At 41.3% G+C, this 21518-nt stretch overlaps 1 protein-coding gene across 10 annotated transcripts in view; it reads right to left on the reverse strand.

Moving 5' to 3' along the window:
- Positions 1-585: 585 nt before the first annotated feature.
- FAT3 (FAT atypical cadherin 3) overlaps positions 586-21518 on the reverse strand; it is a 479929-nt gene continuing 458996 nt past the window's right edge. For 5 of the 10 annotated variants that reach the window (XM_048949052.1, XM_048949010.1, XM_048949018.1 and 2 more), the window contains 6 exons: positions 16438-16591; positions 14669-15324; positions 12562-12675; positions 9199-9258; positions 6758-6793; positions 586-6131 (listed from right to left, as the gene is read on the reverse strand). In XM_048949052.1, coding sequence (XP_048805009.1) covers positions 5512-6131; positions 6758-6793; positions 9199-9258; positions 12562-12675; positions 14669-15324; positions 16438-16591 — 1640 coding nt within the window. In that variant the 3' untranslated portion in view covers positions 586-5511. Of the gene's footprint in view, positions 6132-6757; positions 6794-7187; positions 7264-9198; positions 9259-12561; positions 12676-14668; positions 15325-16437; positions 16592-21518 lie in introns of all 10 variants that reach the window. The other 5 variants (XM_048949082.1, XM_048949062.1, XM_048949088.1 and 2 more) reach the window with 4 other exon arrangements.

Raw genomic sequence — 21518 nt, forward strand, 5'->3', positions numbered from 1 at the left:
GAGTATTGTGCCTTATTACAGCTCTGGCTGGCATAGTGTGTATGCACCTGAGACTTCCCACCTGAATTTGTCCTAGCTGGTCCCAGCTGTTAGTACCAGGCTGCTGGAGGACAGAGGTGCCCGTGGGAGGAAGGAAATCTGCCTTACCGCACTACACAGAGGGCTTCTGCTTCTGTACCTCCTCTGAGCATCCATCCCTTGCACCCTGCTCAGCAGCTAACCCAGAACAGCTGAGCTGCCCTCTGAAACTAGTGCAGCTGGTGGAGCTCCACGTCTAGATGGTTAGGTGATATGCTGATACTCTGCTTCATTTAAGGTTGAGGTTTTAATTAAGCAGCCACATTAGTGTACACACACCAGTCAAACAACCCTTGGCAAGAGCCTTGTGGTGTGAGTAGGGGCTTCTATGGGGGAAATGCCATGTAATAAAGAAGCGAATTTGCTGTCCAAAAAAATAGCATTTTCTGCAATACTGTACACAGCAAGGTAATGAAAAACTATATTCCTTGCAGAACTGATGTCTTATCTTGTTCCCTCCTTTGAAAATAGGAGAAAAATCAAGAAATAGTCAACACAGCTAGGCTTTTCTTTTTGTTTACTTGGAAAATTTGTTTTAACCATCAACTTTAGCAAATTTTGGCAGTTACAAACCTGTACACTTTTTTTTGTTTGTTTGTTTGTTTTGTTTTTATAGCAAAAGAACACAAGACAATACTGCCAACAGCAATTATGAAGGAACAATTAGTTTTTGGATGAGGGACTATACCCACCTAAAGTGATAAACCTTCCCTTTCGCATAAGGTTGAATTTGTTGTCGTTGGAGAAATGACATCTCTTAATGCCTACTTGAAATGGCACAGAATTCATATCTCTTGAGTATTTTTGTGCAAAACACATTTCATTTAAAAAAAGTCAATAAAAAACGTCTTCTTAAGAACAGAAAAAGTTTAACAAAAAGAGCTGAACCAAAGAGTTACAGTACATTGTGAAATGATTAAAAAGTACCACTGTTCAAATCTAAAACTTTTTTTTTTTCTCTGTTACTCGAAAGTTTAAACCAACTTTGATGACTCTTCAAAATGACATCAAACAAACAAACAAAGGAACAAAAATTAAAGCGACCTGATTGGCATCAAATATCTACAAAAGCCTGGTAATTTGAAACCATTATATACATTATTTTATAAACTTCTTTTTAAACACCAAAACATACATCTTTTACAAACCAGCCTGCTTGCAACAGGTAAAATTTACAAGACAATCTTTTCCGATACAGTGCTTTAAAGAGAACTGCTTTCACTCATAAACATCTTTGTCACCTCCTGAAAAGTGGCAGTATGGGCTCATTGCATTGTTAAATAACAGCCATTCAGGTATTTCTATGACAGAAGAATGCTACAGTTCCGAGGGCTCTGATCTCTTTCCATAGTACAGTTCAAATGCACTCTTAACACTGGTAAAGATTACTTATGGCCTTTGTGTAATACGACACATTAGTAGTTATTGCTTTTTATTATTACAGAATGAAATGAATTTAATTTCATTTCTTCCCCACCCGCCCATCCCTTGGATGATGCAGCTGATTTACTAACTGAATGCCCCTTCTGGTAATGGAGATGTTAAATGTCAAGTTCATGAAGCACGGATTAATGGCCATGGACAATGAGCAACACTCTCAATTGCTAAGGCTCAATTCACAGTTTGGAGTATTGATGGAAAGAGGCAAAAAGCAGTTTTACTACATGATGAATGGCGGTAAACCATCAGAGAATGAACCTGAAAATATAACTCTCTCTTTGGAAGCCTATAAAATGTCCATTATTACTCGGTTAATAGCTCCAAAAAACACCAACAGAGCACAGATGTACATTCACTACTGGCTCTAAATAGCTGTTTTTCTCCATTATTGATCACATTACCTTTTCAAATGAAACTTAGAAAAACTGGTCCAGGGCACCTTCAACCCTCCCACGTTTGCATTTATTAAGGGCACACTACAGCATTCCTTTAGTTTTTCTAACAGGAACTTGATGAGGAGTAAATCATGTTTTTAGCCACTTGTCCGGTGATATATTTCTTTTCATAATGAATGTTTAATTGAGCCAACAGCAACAATTTTTATGCCACATTCTTGAAGCTTACCACTTGCCTGGCTCTGAGCAAACAGGCTACTGCCTCTCTATTAATCAGCATTTCAGTGGCATGCATTGTTTCCCTGTGCTGCATCCAGGCTGAGTTTCTGAGGTACAGATGCATGAAAACCAGCACTGCTTCAGACTTCGCTAGAGAAATCATTTAAGATTATGAAATCTCTCCTCATAGCTGATCCTGAAAGAAGATAGCGTGTAGTGGAGCCATCTACAGGAACATAAACTGAAATACAGAGATAGGACCAAGGCCAATCAGATCAGCAGAGATGGCAAGGGAAGCTGCAACAAAAGCAGGGAGCTGGGAATGACAACAGTAGCAACATAAATTTGCTGCATATGGCAGAAAAATAAATACATATTGGATGGAACAAGGTGAACACTAATTCTTATATTAGATTGGGAGGGTTGTTATCTTCCAGAAATTTAGGGCTTCTCCATGTAGAGCAGTAGTAAAAAGGATAATAAAACGGTTTGGATTAACAAGAGAGATGTTAATGCAAAAGTCTTACTCCCTAAGAAATATTTCACTTTGATCTCTGCATTCAGGTCTTATCACCATCAAAAAGAGCCAGAACAGAACCAGACAGGCCACAGAAGTACCAATATCCACAGAGGGGCATTTGCTTGAATATAGAACAATCAGGTTGGGAGTACTTCATTCGAAGGGGAGGAGATACTGAGGTATAGAAAGCATGAGTGGGACAGAGAACGACGAATGGCCGATCCTTGGCACCTTCCCCACAGCACTTTAATAAGTCGATGTTCAGTGAAATGCAATGGCAACAACATCAAAACAGAAAAAGTACTATACATTGTATTTATGCATATTTTACTAGTAAAATTCACTACCAACAAGATATTACTGAGGCAACAAGCTTGGTAAGAAACACTGATCTTTTCTGTATGGCAGCTGCTAAGCTTCTGTGGTGCTCTCCCTTGGGACACTTTTGATATGTCCCAGCACAGTTTTGATATCAGTGTCTTGGGCTTACTACAGAAGAATGATGACAAGAACACTTCATAAATAACTGGGGGCTAAAAGAGAATTAATTGCATGACAGATAAAAATGTCTCACACCAAAACTGAGTAGGAGCAAAACCTCATGTAAGCTATAAGCAGATGTTGAAAGAGTACCAAGCTCTCAAAAACATTATGCCACCTTTAAAATTACTTGGTGACAACTAAACTTCCAGCTTTGCTTTTTCACTCAGTTGTTCCTAACCTTGAAGAGATACCAATCTAATTCTTGCATCTGCTTTTCTGCAACACTGACTTGATGAGCAATGCACATCATCCTCTGTCTGCGCTTTGAGGCTTGCCAAACCACTTCATAGCTCATTGGCAAATCACAGAATCCCTCAGTTCTTGTGATACAAATTTCCATTATTTTTTCTTGAAAATGAGAGGGAAAGAGAGGTGAAATGTACTGTGAGCACATTCAGAATATAACACTGCTACAGAAGCATGTTCACTTTGAGAAGACCAAGTGACATTCATAAATTCAATGGACACGAACTATTGGCAGACAAGTACTTGACAATACTTGTACGTGCAGTATGTGGTCCTTCCAAAAGCTCACTCAATTCACAGACCTGTATAATAAGCCGTTTTCCAATGAAGAGTCACTGCATGTCATACCTGCTTCTAAGAATTTTAGAAATCCCGTTTTATTAAAAGTGTTACAAGCTGTAATTACTTCAATTATATTCTATTAACGATTTCTTTTTGCTGGGGGTGATTTGTGAATAAAAAAACCCACAACTTAATTCTGTGTGAAACTCCGCTCAGTCAAGAACACATCCGAGAACACAACTGCTGAAACTATTCCATTAACGTGTTTGAACAAGAGGCAGGATATGGAAAGTGGCATAAGAAATCTGTTAATGAATCTGTTCATTAATAACAAGGACACGCATTCAACAGCTTTTCAAAATGACTGAGCGATGCCATGGCAGGAATGGATGAACGTCCAGCAGTAATGCAGACTACAGACTCACATTCATTGTACCAGGTATAAAGATGATGTAAAAAGCAGTGGTTAAACATTTTCGTAGCACTGAGCAATGGGCATGTACACACTGAGTGCAAATCCACATTTCCATGTTGCACTGGGCTGTTCAGGCCAATCATTGCGAAAGGCCATTTACTCCAACCAGGCTGAGGGAAGCACAAGATCACGGTAATGCTGCCGCTGTCTTCACTCCACAGTGACATCCTGCAGTCTGCAAACAACCTTTGGAAATTCTCAAATCCTGTGAAATCACACGGACATCCAGCAGCAAATCTACAGTCAGATTCCTTGTCACGACCCATCCGTGCAGTTCCACCAACTGATCAGTTTGCAGCAGCTGAGAGCTCTTCCCATAAATACTATGGATGGACATTTGCCAAATGATGTTAAACTAACAATGAGATGATAGCAATGTTTTATGCAACTTAATTGCAACTAATTTTACTGCAATAATTCCAGCATGATGACTGCTGCTGAAGAAGAAATTGCCCAAAGAAAGAATTAAAAAAAATACCAACATCCGTGTTACACAGATACCCTAGGTTTCCAACTGCTTTCAGATCCATGTTCACACGTCATGCAGCAGTCAAGAGAAGTTCCCACTGGTGAAGTTGTACACATACGTCTGACACCGTGTTGAAAAATGGCAACCAAAGTGGGCTGATTTAGAGGGAACATATGCTGTACATGCGTTGCTGTATATGTGCATGAAGTAGAATGAAATATTATGTAACAAAGGAAACCGTAGACAAATATTTATGGACAAATGACTATCATCTCCGATATGTCAATTTGTAAATGCTGTTTTTTAAGCCATCTGATGTGATGTACATAGCAGCCTCAGCGATCAATTTCACTCTTTCACTGACAATATTTCATGCAACATTGCCTCTTGGAATCATCCATACCAGTTCTTTAATACTGTAGGAAGAACATAACACTGTAACACTTTTAATAATACAACAACGACAAAAAAAAAAACAACCCCAAATCCTAGGTGGAGGTGGGAGGGAGAAAAAGAATTTATTCAGCAATGAGATCATTTTCCCCTTCCTCATAAGTTTTACTCTTGTAATAAATAGAAGGTACACACTCTCCAGATTGTCTGTAACAATTTTGTAATGTGTAATACTTAACACAATTGGTCTCTTCATGTCTGCACATACAATACCATTTCTGAACAAGTTAATAATGGGTTATACTGTGTTTTTGCATTGCCCAATATATATAGATACACCTTCAGCAAAATTTCTTCTCAATATTTATACTATTAATTGGATCAAATGACAAAAAAAAAGAAAAAAAAGAAAAAAAAAGAGGAAGAAGAGAAAGAAGAAGGGAGCTTCCTTTTACACTTGTGTCTGATGCTGGGTCTCCACAAATGGAATGTGCACATTTTCTAGTTTGAGTTCCTCCACGCTTTCAAAGTCACTCATGGCTACTTCGGAGTCATCAAAGCCGCAGCTGGCTGAGACGTCAGAGGAGGAGGCATCTAGAGAGTTGTGCAAGGTTAAGGGCATCTTACCTGCACTAACGTTTTCTGTGTTCTGACTTGGGCCAACAGCAAAAGTACTAAACTCATTCCCAGTCTGAGCCCCTGTGGTGTCTGTCTCATGGGGGAACTGGTGAGGAGGGAGGTATTGGCTGGGGTGGAAGTGCGGCCGTCGCCGGCAGTCGGGGCTGAGAGTATTTGCCATCGAGACCGGCTGTGAGGGCGGGAGGGTTTCGTACTGGTCTGGGTAATCCTCTGGAAGAGGAGGTGGTAACTGATCCTGGCTCAGAAACTCCTCTTCGTGAGGGGGTGGGTAGTCGCTGTCGATGTCGTAGCCACCAAGATAGTAATCCGTCTCCAGCTCTCTGGTGCTGCCGTGATGAGCCGAGCCTCCGTCCGCCGTTTCAAAATTGGGCACTTCCTCTATGTCAGATAAACGAGCACTTGGCATCCAGTCTGAGGTATCCCAATGGTATGCTGGAAAGAGAATCACAGCAGTGAGGACAGGGCCGCTAATGACCAGGGGGCGACCGGCATGCACTCGCTAAAGAGCAAACTCTTAATCCTAAATACACATTTAGGTCACAGCATGCGTCAGAGGCTGTCTGCATGGGTCAGCCATGCTCTGACCCAATGGATAGGACAGAAGGACTACACGGTATGGCGATGCAATTGCAAACAAGCAAAGAAACAAACCACGGCCACTCAAAGGCAGTTCACGTTACAGGATGCTACTAGGTTGCATTAGAAACTATGAAGCTGAGAAATCAAAATGACAAAAATCTCTGAAACAATGCTTTTCAAAGTTAATTGAAGAAATACATAAAGGAAGTCAGCATGCTTATGGTATCATATCTAAACTCCCCTTCCACCTCCAATGGCTTTGTTTCAAGAAAGTGTGTAGGCAAACAATCTGATCGACTGAGAGACTAAGAACTGGATCCTGAAATAACGAAGTGGCTGGCCATTCTCATGCAGCATTTGCAACCCAACAGAATTCAAACAAAAGAGGACACAGGAAACAGTAAAAGAAAAACAGACCAAGTCAGTGCCCTCCCACCCTAGCACAGTCCAACAGGCAGAAAGGGTCCCCAAAAAATCACCTCTGCTGTAGTTCTGTCCTTGGTCCATGACAGACACTGCCAGATACAAAGTGAAAAGTAAAAGCTGGTAACTAGGAGCTTGTTACCAGCATGGACTTACATGTGAAAATATAAAGCTCTGCATGCATATTTCTAAAGTACAGCTGGCTCAGTGTTGTTTTAATAGGATTTTAAATTGTTCCTTATTTTAACATACAAGATAAGCTTGCCCAGTCAAATGCAGACATACATAAAGAAATGATTATGTCATGTGCATCATATTCCTATTCTATCATATCTTAACTATTTACCCTCACTGAACAGATATGAAATTACATTAGAGCTGGAATTCTTAGTACAAAAAGGGCTATCCACCATCTGTATGGTTTATAATTGCAAAGTACATTTTTCTTTCACTTGTTCACTTTGAAACAGAAAAATAAGAATCTACCATTCTCAGGGCCGGTTCAAACAAATCTGGGCCCACCTGGGCTCAGATACCATGGTGATGGGCACGGTATAAGAACCTGAATAGAATAGAATACAAAGCCATTTAATGGGGCCGTCAACTACAATGCTCCGCAACCCCATACCCACCTCCCACCTGCACTGCCATGCTAGCTGGTGGGGAGGGAGGCATTCCAGTATGGAGAGGGTGCAGGGGTTGGGGAGAGAGCAGGGGAAGAGGTTCCATGTGAGAAAAGAGCAGGGAAAAAGCTGCAGCGCTTACTAGATGGGATGGTTCTTGTTCAACCACATGTTATTTGGCTTCATGCAAGAACTGACTGGACGAGGTCTCTGGACTGCATCGCTGGAGGAGGCCTGTCCAGAAGAACTGCCTTTCATGGCACGACAGGTTTCCTCTCTTGGGCTCAGCCACAAAAGAGGGCAGAGCAGACAATTCTCCAGGCCTCCATCTATTAACACCACTCATGACCTGGTTTATCATCACATAAGCCATGTGATGATGGTGATTTATTTATTAGCTCATTAGCCAGATAGTGGCATTCTGCCTGCTCTGCATTAGCCTGGGCTGAGTAGGGCTCCGGCTACTGCAGCTTTAGCAGCACTGTCTGAACCGGCCCTAACCACTCTTCTCCTTTCCTCTAATTTCTCATAGTGGACGCTGCTGACTTTCAGAATAATGACATTGCCCCTGAGATGCGCCTGGTCCCTCCAAGCTGCATGACTTCAGGATCCAGGAGAACCTCACTAATACTGACCTGCAACACCTGCAGAGCTGCATGGGGAAGGAGCTCTGTTCCCTCCTGTGGCAGCCATTCTGCACCCATTACTGCTGCACAGCTTGTGAGAATAATGACTCTCAGAGAAGGGACTGGGAAGTGGGCAAAGCACTTTGAGTGACAGCCTTTTGAAAGCACTGCCAAGCTGGCTTTTTCTGACCTGTGAAGCATGACAGGAAGCCAGTGTGTTTGCTTATGTTTTCCATTAGGAAGACGGGGCCAATTACAGCGACTGTGCTTTCTTTTCAGGGGTATTTTCTTTTTTTCTTTTTCTTTTTCTTCTTCTTTTCTTTTTTTTTTTTTTTTAATGATTAGAACTAACTTTCTGAGTTAACCTTGGGTAGTTTTTTCTATGAAGTAGCAAGTAGAATGGCCATCTTACACTTCAGAAAATCAGTAAATATACTATAGACTATATTTTGGACTTTGAGGTTAGCTGGACTTGAGTCAACATTTTCCCAAAGTTAGGATGTATGTTGTATAAATAAATAAAACAAATATTTATCTTTGTTATATCACATTTCCTCAGTGCTTTGTTGGAGAACCAAATTGTAATGTAAGGAAATTAGTTCACTTGTAGTGAAATGGGTCTAAGATTACACAGAGGTCAATGGCAGAGCTGTATGATGGGCCCTCGGACCCAGTGCCACATTCTATTCAGTACACACATGAACCCCAAGGGGAAAGCAGTGGTGGCCAGGCTGCCTTGCTCCATGGGATGAAGGGAGCTGTGTCTGTACATCATCTATTTGATGTTATCACCTGGGAGAAACCAGCTACCTGCCCACCACCACTTTGTTGCCCTCCGTATAGTCCCAATGGAGTGTGTAATCCAGTTTAATCACAGTTTGGGATACTTTACAGATAACTTTTGGCATCTTCTGCTTCACATCCTCTGCAGATAGGATAATCTCAGTGATTTGGCTTCATTGTCAACCTCATCCTACGCTCTCTGAAGGCTATGGCAATTAAGCAAGCAAAATCATTGACTGGAACGAGAGATGATGATGGCCTTGATACCTTTTCTACCACTTCCAGTTACCCAAAGCTACCTTGTAGAACACCCTTTCAGGTTTGCTGGTGAACATGCTGATTTGCAAATCCCAATCCCCACTGCAGGTTTGCTGGTTGGTTTAGATTAGTGAGGTTCTGCTGGAATGTTTCACAATGAAAACAAGAAGCATTGTTGCATAACAAGAAAGAAAAAAAATTAAATACCTTCATTTTCTATAGTGTCAACTACATTGTTGACAAGCTGTATGACAGTCACTATGGAAGCTTGCAGGGGAGGGAAAGCAGAAAATAAAGGGAGGGGAAGGACAGCTTCAGGTTAGTATTTAAAACATACGTCATGTTACCACAATAAATTCTCTCAAACAGACAGAACTGACATTGGAAAAAAAAAGAAAAGGCTGCTGACCAATGCATGATTTATGCAGTGGATTGCAGGACACTTCATTTCAGATAATCCCATACATTTTCAGAGTGGAGATAAATTCCAAACCAACATTTCCAAAAAGGCGTATGGCATGATGTGTATCACCTCATAAATTCAAACAGACTGGCCAGCTGATTCAATTAACCACAGCAGTATCTTGTCTACCTGACACTAATTTCTAATTCATTTTTGCTTAAAGGTCTCCAGAGACCATGGTATGTGCTCCAAGGAATCATCATCCTCATGCCACCACACCATCTGAAAGGTGCTGGGCTTCATCTATTTCCTAAGAGGAATGTTTTACTTATAATTTACTTACATGCTGTGCAATGCAGTATCTCTGGGACATTAAGAAGCACTGCTATAATTAGAAGGACAGAGTCAAATAGGTTTGGTTCAAATTTTGACTTTTGCTTGACAGAATATTTTCACAAATGCCTTGTGTGTCCTCTGCAGCTATTTTACAAAATATACTTTTCCCTTGAAATAATCTGTATTGACCAAACAATCTTCTAACACAGAATAAAACAGTGGCACAGTGTGTGATATTGTAGGTGATTTTGGACAAAGTAACACCCTCGCCTTTGACTACTTGAGATAAAACCCAGTGAAAACAGAGGGAGAGCTCCCTTTAAATTCAGTTGGTACTGGCTTTTCTGCTCTCTTAATTACAAGAAAACTCTGACTGCTTTGGAGCAGGCTAAGAAGGCAACCAGAAATGTTGGGCAGGAAATAACATTTTTGTTTCACACAGTCAATAGACTTACAGGTCACAAAAAACACGTTAACAGTGATAGCACTTTTCACTCTACATTTAACATTCAGAGGCCACTTGAATTTTGGGCACAGGATCAAGAATCTCATCCAATTTCCTCAGTCCTTGTGAAAGCTTGGCAAAAATTCTTGATGAGCCAAAGGAACCATATTCTGTCTTTGACTATGTTTATGGCATCAGTGGCACTGGTAATTGTATAAACAAAGGAGGCTCGTATTGGCTAATGCATAACAAACATCATGGAAAACTAAATGGCACCATGTAAGTAGTTTCTGTGTGGGTAGAAAAAGAGGTTGAGGGTGGCTGAAAAATGCAAGAGAAGCCTCATCAGAGCTAAGGGAACCCCTGTCTTGGCAGTAGGTCCATAGTATGCAGCCCCATACCATTCCTGGCTTCTTCACATGCTGCTGGTGTGAGCGAGACATGACAGGAAAGGGCTGGAGACAAAAAGATCCCCACCAAGAAGGTCTGTCCATCCCTCCACTACTGAGAATGGCAGCCAGATGGGAACGGGTAATGAGAAAAGAAAGAACAGTGCTGCTGCCAAAGATCTGGGAGTCTTGGGCAACACGGACTGGAAACATGAGGTCAGAAACAGGGCAGTGTAAGTTTTCATGGCAGATATGGGCTGTCTCTGGTGAGAGCTGTGAGGAGCATTTTCACAGAAGGGAGGGAAACGTCTACCCCAGGCAGTTTAGTGCATGAGAACACCCAAAACCAGCACTGCCCAGGGGTAGAAAATTGGCATCATAAACAGTATTCCCTTGGACTACCCCACACAATCAGCAATTCACTGGCAGTGAAGTGATAACCCAGATGTCTGCTTTCGCCACATTCCTTTGTTTTGAAATTCCTTACGATGGAAACCTGCAACTTGTCTTTGAAGTGAGTTGGCAAGTATTATATTGCTGAGAGCAAGTGACTTTTCATTCTTCTATTTCATTTTCTTTATAATCTCTAAAAGTTTGGGGCTTTTTGATCACAAGGAATACCATTAACTACTTTTTATGGCTTCAGGAAGAATATCCATTACCCCCTATGTACAAGCAGAGTGTGTGCAAACACTTACCTATGCCTGTATTTGTATTTTAGGCTCTGCTACAGCAAACCCACTCTGCTGTTGCAGGAAAACCAGAGCGTGCAGTCTTGCACTGACCTCTGCAGAATGATTCAGATGATTTAAACTACTTCCCTCATTGTCTCTGAACTAGAATTGTTATCTTTAAAGACTATATTTTAAATGTAGCTTTCACAAAAAAGGAGCGGGCATATTCAGCTTCAGTGGATATTGTGCCAGTGACTGAAATGTGATGAAAAGCCTAATTAGAATGTGAGGGATATAAAAAGTTACCATGTGCCACACAAGAACACATGAATAATTATTATGGTAACAATAATATAATAAAAGTATTTAACTTTTTTTTTTTTTGAGGGGGAGCACAAAAAAGCCCTGAGAAGTGCGACAAAAAATACTCACAGTGCTTCAGTCACAGCTGAACCAAAAGCATCTGCAAGTGCCCTTCCCTTTAAGTGCATTTTCCAACATTCAGGAGTACCTAAGGGAAAGCTGCGTGACATGACTGAGAAGCTGAGCCTCCGACAGTTCATTAACTGGTGTCTGAGGAACCCAAGTGCAATTTCTTTGTGCTAATCTTTTATGCGTATCTCAATGAGGCTTCCCTGACAACCATCATCTCTCTCTGGCAGAAACATCTTGGCTTTTCTCAGCACCACTGCTCCACATGCACAGGCCTTGGAACAAGGGTTTGATCTGACTTTGTGTGCTGCTTTCTGGCTGTGTATGGCTCTGCCCACGTCACCTACTGAGATAATGATGTAGGACAACTAACACGCACAGAGCAAGGATTTAATGGTGCTCTTTTGTTCGCTGAACTGTGATTGCCAGGGAGAGGCCAAGCCACCAGGGGCTGCCTCATCTGCTCATTGTTGCATGCTGAGAACCTGCAGAGTTTTGCTGGGACTGTGAATGAGACCTGGCAAACTGTAGAGAAATTCCCTTTGATTTGACTGATAAAACATGAAAGTCATCTTCTTCCAAGAGGGAAGAAGATAGAACATCTACAGCTTAAGTTGCTACCTATTAGTCAGCTTCTATTTTAACAACGTGAGTCTGCTGTGTCCTAACTCTAATTCAGTGTAAAGCTTGGTACTGATGTAATGGCTCCATCCATCAAGATTTCAATCATGTACTACTAATTTAAAAAGTGGCCACAAAATGAAGGTTTGAATACAGAACTTTCTGACTTTCAGCATCATTAAAGGGTTTTCTAGATGTCACCTAATTGTTTTTATAAAGAGAGTTAAATCCCTTTGTCCCCAGCATAATAAAAATAAAATAATTTCTTACCATTATCATCACCGGAGTCAGACTGGAAGGAGCTGAGGGACTGCACTTCAGAGTTGCTGCCTTTATTACTTCCTGCAAAACAGGTCACTTCTTCAGCGTCATCAACCCCTTTACCTTCATTGACAGCAAAAACAAAGCAAAATGGTACTCTATAGGTATGCATATTTGCCTACTTGTACCACAGAGCCAACAGATTGCCTTCTCTTGTTATTGTCAGAATAAAAACATTTCCTCCAGATAGAGGAAATGAGCCACTGGCGATGAAGGCAGCTAATGACTTTTGAAGTGTTTGAAGCTTCTGAGCAGCTGACACCATTGCTATCAAGGAATAAACACCTGCAGTCAGTACTGCCTTTTGGACCCGGTGTAGTCTCAGTGGCTAGAAAACTGACGACTTTACAAATATGGTATAAACATCTTATACAAGAGATTACAGATACATTTATCTTTACTGTTCATTTCCCAATTTGAGAGTCACATTAGAGGCTCATACAAAGCCCAGTGAAGTTATTGGGTATCTTTACATCAACAGCCCTTGGATCCACCACTGATGTAGAGTGGATTTATGCATTTCATAATGGACATTCAGTCTTGTCAATTTGTCTACAGTTTAAGCATATAACTGCAGCCTGTGGTGTAAATTCTCATGTGATCAAACACACACATTCAAACATTCTGTAAGTGATAATAAGGAAAACATATCATCCATAGCAAGAATTGAGATAGATGCCTTAGTTAATTATGAATGAACAAGCTCAGGTGCTGCAAGCAGTCAATCCACCTAAGTACAGCCCTCTATTTGCTATCTGAAGATATTTCTACCCAGCATGGGGCACCTGCGTATAGTAACAGCTGATTTAGTCCTGCTGAGAAGCAGGGTACGGACTAGGTGGAGTAAGTGCTGCAGTAATGAAGCTGCACTGCTTCCCTCTCAGTGACAGCTGAGGCCCATCCCCATGGCATGACCTCATGCTGTGCAGAAATTCATGCAGATACCAGTGTCTGTGGTAAGAACACCCAAGGAATCACACAACACGCGTGGTGGCTTACATGCTGATATTTTAAATCAGCAAGACTGTATTTAATGGTTAAAGGTCAACCACAATGCAACAGTGAAACACATCCCAAAGGAATAATAATTAATCCCTGTTTTTCACTAGAAGACCAATATGCTGCCTTAGCTGAAAACGTGCATGTCGGATGTGAGGCACTGTGGAGAGTTCATCTCCTTGTTGCTCTGTTCTTATGCCTAAAACAACAGTGCTAAAAAACTTCCTGGACTGTGTATTTTTGTTGATAGATCTGCTCAAAGTTGTGTTGCTGTGGGGTTGAACACCCAGTAGAAAATGTTGCCTAAAAGAGAAAGCATGACTAAGTAAAGAAAGAAGCCTTGTGCTCTGCTAAAGCAAACATCTCAGTCCGTATGGAGCATTCTCAAGGATGGACAGCACAGGGCCTTAACTCTGGCTCAGCAAACTGGTGTTTTGCTATAAGAGAATACTTGAGGCTTGCTGTATCTCCAGCAACTCGTCCAGGAATGAAAATAGACACTATATTAAGCTGTTGAGAAACCATCAGAGAAGAAACAGCATGGCTGTGAGGATGAAAAAATTTGTGATCACTCTGATACAGAATGCAGATGAGAATGCAATAAACTGGAAGGGTGATCCTCTAAGTGGGGCTTGATTTCAGCTTCATTTCATTGACACTGGAATTAGAGAATATATTGGTGAATATCTCCCTTGCAAAATAGAATTTCTTCTTGTAGAAAGTTTTAAAATGTTAACTCTCCTGGGAGACCAAACGCCCAGACTGAGTGGAGTTTGAGAATTCTGCCTCAATCTTTTCTTCCCCAATAGAAAGATGACTGCATTGTATCACTTGAAGAACAAGTGCTCAGAGTGCTTATCTGTGCTTTTCGAACAAGCAAACAATGCGTTCGGTCACATTTAGTGCATGTAAGGAGATGTTTTGTGTGCCTAGTGTTAATCAAAATTTAAAATGCATTAGCCTTCAAGTTAGAGCATTAAGTATAGCCGTGCCTGCTGCAGCCTGTGAGGAACCTATACCTATGGTAAGAAGAGAGGCAGCAGCATGCAGCACTTACTTTCGGTTCCAGCATCCCACGTGCTCTTCCTGATGGAGTCACAGTCGGAGCGGCAGGGAGACACTGCGGGCAAGTTGGGAGCCACGCTGCACACCACCACACCCCGCCTGGCTGTCAGGATCCGGGGGGACTCGGGATGAAATGTTGTCATCTCCTGGTGCTCCACGCCAAGCCCATCCACTATCTTGTCCAGGTTATTCCGTGAGTCACTCTGGAAGCATGGGGTGTAGGCCATCGGCCTCACAGGGACCTGTGGAGGCCCAACCTCCTGGTAGATGTTCCTGCTGTCCCCGCTGTTCCTGATGTTCTTGAACTGGATGCCATTGCTCTTGTTGAGCAGGGCGGCAGTGGCTGGATCCTGTACCAGCGTGATGTTATTGCGGGAATAGTTCTTCCGGAACACTTTCTTGCGGAAAATTATAAAAAGGACGATCAACACAAATATGACAAACAGAACCACAGCTATTCCTATCAGCTCTTCCTTGCCGACATAGGAATGCCCCGCTTGTATATTGGGAACCACCACAGGGCGAAGACCACAGTACTGCCCCACGTAGCCAGGCGTGCAGTTGCACAGGAATGAACCAAATACGTTCACACAGGAACCACCATTTTCACATTCTTCTCTTTCGCACTCATTGATGTCTTCTTCACACCTTACAAGGAGAAAAGGAGAACACGGAGTTTGGAGATTGCAAACAGCCCAGCTTCCAGGTAATGACTTCTCAAAGTGGTACAACTACAATGCGCACCTTGCTGGTGCTTGGCCAATTATCATGTTATTATCATATTATTATCATATTAATTAATGGCATTTGATTTTTTTTTTTTTTTTGCAGGTATTCCATAGCTTTTTAACATAATAAAATGAAAATGTCACGAAGGAAATAAAAGTTTAAAGCATTTCATAGGTAAAGGCTCTTTGATCCTAAGATGGCTCACAGAACATAACAGAAGATCTGATCACTTTTATATCATTTTTGGACCAACACGTGGGATTCAATACAGTTATCAAGAGGATCCATGGAAAAAACAGAGCTGAAAATAAGTAATAAAAAATTCATAGGTTACTACTTTGAGAGAAAAGGGGAATACACTGAGTTTTAAAATAGATTTAAGGTTAGAGATAAAATGAATAAATATCAGAGAAGTGGGAAAAATGTAATGACAGGAACCCTAAACAGAGAGAACAGGGAAGAAAAGTAGGTGATAAAAAAAAGTAAAACAAAACAAAAAGTGCAAACAGACAGGGGAAATGAGAAAAAAGCACAGGGCAAGTTTCTATACCAAGTTTCTTATCAAGGTTTGAATTTTAAAACTGAATGCAATAAGTTAGGCTTTTAAGCTAGGCCTAAATAATCGATCCATTCTCAAAAAGAAAAGATTACAGATCAGCTTCCACAGGATTCATGGAATGACTCAGGTGTCCATATCTCAGCAAGATCACATCTTAGTGAGATCCATATTTCATTTGCAGATCACATCTGAAACAGTAGCTTCAGAGCTGGATTCAGAAAGCCTTATGGATTTCTCATCTTTCATTAGCTTGGACTTGATTCCAAGTGTCAGGTTGTTTTTTGCAAGGAGATCATAGAATTGTCTACGTTGGAAAAGACCTTCGAGATCATCAAGCCCAACTGCCAACCTGACCTACGGGGTCCCATCACTAAATCATGACCCTTAGCTGGATGCAAAGCACCCAGTCAAAAAAATAAACTCCACCACTCAATTAAAATGCTTTGATTGTCCATTTAGGAAAGTTTACTTACGTTACTCCAGTCAGACCATTTTTGCAGTTGCAGATGAAAGCATTGCCAATGGGATCGCATGAGCCTCCATTCCGGCATGGATTTGGGAAGCAGGCTGTGATCTCTGATTCACAATTTCTTCCAGTAAACTGTGAGAGGCAATTGCACTGGTAGCCTGGGAGGTGAAGGACACAAAGAAATACATCAGAAGCCATCCCCTGTTATCTAGAAGCAGGAGAATCTACTTGGCTAATTTACTACAAAAAATTTATTGTACTGTAGGGGAAAAGAGATGCTTATGCTCATTCTAGTGTGGTTCATACTAACTCCAGTGCAGCATTTGCTTATCTGGAATGTGGGGTGATTGGAGCTCATGTAATACAACCAGGGACCAGTGGAATCTCTGCAGCCCCAACTATTCCAATCACTGTGATTCCAATAAGAATAAATGCCCCCCGTGGACTTGGCTGCAGTAAATATTCCAGATCAGTGATGCATCTCCCTTTTTTTTTGAAAAGAAGGACCATATCTTCCAATAGTGGCAGCCCACACATCAAAGATCAAATATATCAGCTGAGATCTTAATAATAACACACTTGACTATGATATTTAACTCTTTCATAAAGTGCATCATCCAGGCACGAACCATGGGCTTCGTAACACTAGCTGAACAGGGAACTGCCACCCCTAATCAGAGCTCATTGAATGCAGTTTCTGCTATTAGGAGACCCATTCTGGAGAAGAGGAGGCTCAGGGGAGACCTCATAGCACTCTACAACTTCCTGAAGGGAGGTTGTGGTGAAGAGGGATTTGGCCTTTTCTCCCAGGCAACGAGCAGGACATGGGGCAATGGCTGCAAGTTGTATCAGAGGAGGTTTAGGTTGGACATAAGGAAGAACTTTTTCTCTCAGAGAGTGGTCAGGCACTGGAATGGCTGCCCAGGGAGGTGGTGGAGTCGCCGTCCCTGGCAGTGTTCAAGAGGCGTCTGGATGACGTGCTGCGTGATGTGGTTTAGTACTAGTGGTGGCAATGGTGATGAGGAGATGGTTGGACTGGATGATCTTATAGGTCGTTTCCAACCTTGTGATTCTATGATTCTATGATTAATTACTAGCTGCAATAAATCAGCCATCACACCACTTAAGTAGGGGACTGAAGGGGACCAAAGTACTTCCATGCTCCTTGCCAGCAAAGGACAACATGAGTCAGAAACATTTCCTGAAACCACCGGTTCACTCCCCCAAGTAGCAAATTACTATCTGTTTTATTCTCCTCTCCTTGTGATTTGCCATTAATAAATCCTTTATTTAAGGTCATAAAGAAATCCAGTGAGACAGTGCATGTCTTCATATTGTGTTAGAACTAAGTGTTGAAATCTGAGTATTTTTTCACTTGAAAAGAACAAGGAACAACCACTTACAAAATCAAAATGTCCCAACAGATGTGTAGGCAAGATTCAAGCTCCACTTATGTGGTTCACATATCAAAGCAATGTACTAAATATGGCATCTTAATCAACTAGAACAAGGAATCTTCCTGCTGTTAATACAGTTGAAATCCATATATCTATACTTTTGAAATATATATATGTATATATATATACTTTTGTATAATATATACAGATATGTATGCATTTTAAAACACACTGTTCTACTAACTGAGGCAGGAAATTTCAAGCACATTTATGAGAAAAAGAATTTCACAGAGACAGTGCAGTGGTGGCATGAGGCAAAAGCAATTCTGCATTAGAACTGCCACGTCTTTTATGTTCTGTCTGGTTCATTTTGACTTGTTCAGTTACGCTAATTGAATTCTTTCATGAGAATTCATGAGAGTTCTTTGCTCTAGCAAAGAAACTTGCAAACAGACTTACTGGCTCATTCAGTCAAGATTTCAAACCCATCTAGCTGAAGATAAATAAAATAGATAATCAGATACCATGCTGTTTGGTTGTCCTACTACAAAAAGGGGGATAAAAGCACTGCTATTTTAAGGTTACAGAATTAAGAGATGATTGCACTGCAAGGGTTCCTAGAAAGCTTACTTGATCAGCACCAGCAAGACAGATTATTTTGCTGTCTTACACATACTCACTCAGACAATACGAATGTATAAATGGCTTTTTAGACCTGTAGAGAGCTGGGACTGAAGAATTACAAAACAGCGACTGCACCAGGCATTTTGATGCCATTCCTACAAAATATTTATTGCTACTTGGTAAAACACCTGATCTAGAAATCCTTGAGGTAGAAATCACTGCATGAATAAGAGAGGCTGTTTCATTGCTCCATTTTATGACTGAACAGTGACATCTATGGTCGAAAAATTTACAGTAATGTTTTTGTGTACTTTTATGTTCTCATTGAGTGTAAGTGAAATGAAAATTTTCAAACATTTTATTCAGCAACATATATGTTGCTTTATAGAATAGCAGAATAGATCTGTTTTTCTAACTATCCAACAATTGGCATTTGAAAACTATATAGCTTTAAAATTATTTTTAAAACAAGCTTTCTGCACCTAGGTTACTAACTGCCAATCACTGGAACACCAAAGTCTTCAAATAATTGTCTTTTCACATCTTGCATTTGTTTCAGCTGCACTGAGTTAAGCTCTGGATTGTTGCTGTGTAATACGTTCTGTTACATCTATTCACTGTAGACAGCCTGAGAAATATTGATTTGACTAAAAAAAATCCTTTTTCCACTAAATATAGAAGGAGGATGGGTTTATTCATCATTATTATTGACAGGTATTTATAATCAAGATGCACTAATTTCAATTAGCATTTTGTATCACGAGGAGCTAAAACCGAATACTCCAGATGGGTCCAAGGTCTGCTGGGTGATGTATGAACAAAACAAAAATGAGAAGTTACTTATGAAAGCCAACATTTTGGACTGAATTTGACTTAATGATGGTGGTGGAGTGACTGACCCTGTTCGTGTTCAAGGAACATTTAGACATTGTGTTGAGGGACCTGGTTTAGAGAGAACTACTGGGGATAGGTGGACGGTTGGACTAAATGATCTTGTAGGTCTTTTCCAACACTGCTGACTCTATGATTCTATGATTTTGGAACACAATCAGATACTGGGCAGCTAAAATATTCAGTATAGTTTCTATAGTACAGTATTCAGTATAGTTTCTAAGTCTGGGGATCAAAGTTAATAATAAAAAAGGCAACGAAGTTAGGAATGAAAAAGGCAATAAAAGTCAGTGTTAAATTTCAGTATTTATCTCTGACTTCTCTTCCCATTAGAAGCACTGCCACACACCTTTTTACTCTAAGCCACTGGCAAAAGACACAGAACTTTCCTGTGACACACAATCAGAGCTGCAAAACATTCACTTGGGAGAACTCCAGCTCAGCAAAGCATATGTCAAAATTCATGGAGTAGAGCTGACACGAAGGCTCAGTTCACAGCATCTATCAACTAGGCCAGCAGATTTCCAGACCTTTCATTCCTTTCCAAACATCTCAGGAGAGGCTATAATGTCACCTGGTGCTGCACATTGTGGCCACATGGCTGTAGACAACGAGCATTCCTAAAGAAACCTTTTTGTTGGGGATGAATCCTAGGTCTAACAAAGAATTTTTATTACATATTTAATTTAATATCCAGGTAAAGTATCATGCATTTCTTCCCATCTGTTTAATGCAAGAGTAATATGCAAAATTCCCATGCCCAAAGATGAGTACAGGGGGCCAAGTGCCTCTGCCCTCTCAGTAGGAAAATTCCTCTTTCAAACTATCTAGGGCTGTTCCTGTTCACAGTGAAGACAATGGAAGTCTTGGAAATTCTTCAACATTTAAGATCATACAGTCATCTGCATTCCCTTCGAGAGAGATGAATATTTCATTTTGCATATTGATCCTGAAAAATGTTGATACCAGTGCAGCAAATCTTGTGCTGTCACTGCTGTATGGCTTCAAAAGGAACCACTGGAAAAAGACAGGAAGGTATGATAAATACATCTGCAGCACTGTTGGGATAGGGCCAACGCACCCTTGGTTTGTGTCACAACAGTCTGTGCCAACAAAAGGAAGACACTGAGGCTCTGGAGCGTGTTCAGAGAAGGGCAGTGAAGCTGTGAAGGGTCTGGAGCACAAGTGTAATGGGGAGAGGCTGAGAAAACTGGGATTGTTCAGTCTGGAGAAGAGGAGGCTCAGCGGAGATCTTACCACTCTTTACAACTCCCAGACAGGAGGCTGTGGTGATGGGAAGTCAGTCTCTTCTCCCAGTTAACAGCACTGGCACAGGCTGCCTGGGGAGGTAATGGGGTCACCGTCCTTGGAGGTGTTCAAGAACCTGTGGCACTGAGGGACATGGTATCTCTGGAGGTCCCTTCCAACCCCTACTATTCTGTGATTCTGTGATGGTTTAGTGGGCAATACGGGTGGCAAGTGGATGGCTGGACTAAATGATTTTACAAGTCTTTTTCAACCTTAATGATTCTAGTATTCTAATATTCTACGATTCTTTGAACAGCCGACTCTAAGGAACCATAAGCAATGAGCAATGACACTGCCCAGTTTGGCCATATGTATATTAACAAGCCCTAAGGAGCAATTGGCAGTGGGTTTGTGGAGAGAAATGGCACTGAGGACTCAACACCCTCAGTGCAAATGTTTCAGGGTTTTAGGATCAGGTTATCTGCACTCCTGATGTGTGCCTTCCAGCTCAACCCCACCCAAAGCAATTCTGGTTCTCTAAGGCCTCACCACTCACACTTCCATAGACACGGCTCTCTAATGCCTATTCACCATCTTGGGTGATCTGATAGTTTTACTAGGTTTCACCCACGCTCTTTCACTCAATCCTCCTAAGCAGCTGTGCCATATTCTCTGACTCCAGAGGATGTCCTCATATTTTTTTGACTAGATTTGACTTGACTCCGGCTTGTCCTCTTGACTTCTTGGTTTGTTTCTGCTCAGTCATATAAAGTGACAAGAAGAGAAGGGCTTTTTCAGCCCAGACCTTACCAAAGAGCAACATGCTGAAATTGAGGACGCTGCACAGGCTTCCTGTCTGTACCTATGTTTGCTTGGCACTTAATAGCAGTGACAGTGGCAAAAGACAGGCTCTGTGCCATCAGCA

This window comes from Lagopus muta, chromosome 1 (genome assembly GCF_023343835.1).
Source record: "Lagopus muta isolate bLagMut1 chromosome 1, bLagMut1 primary, whole genome shotgun sequence".
In the NCBI taxonomy this organism is placed as follows: Eukaryota; Metazoa; Chordata; class Aves; order Galliformes; family Phasianidae; genus Lagopus; species Lagopus muta.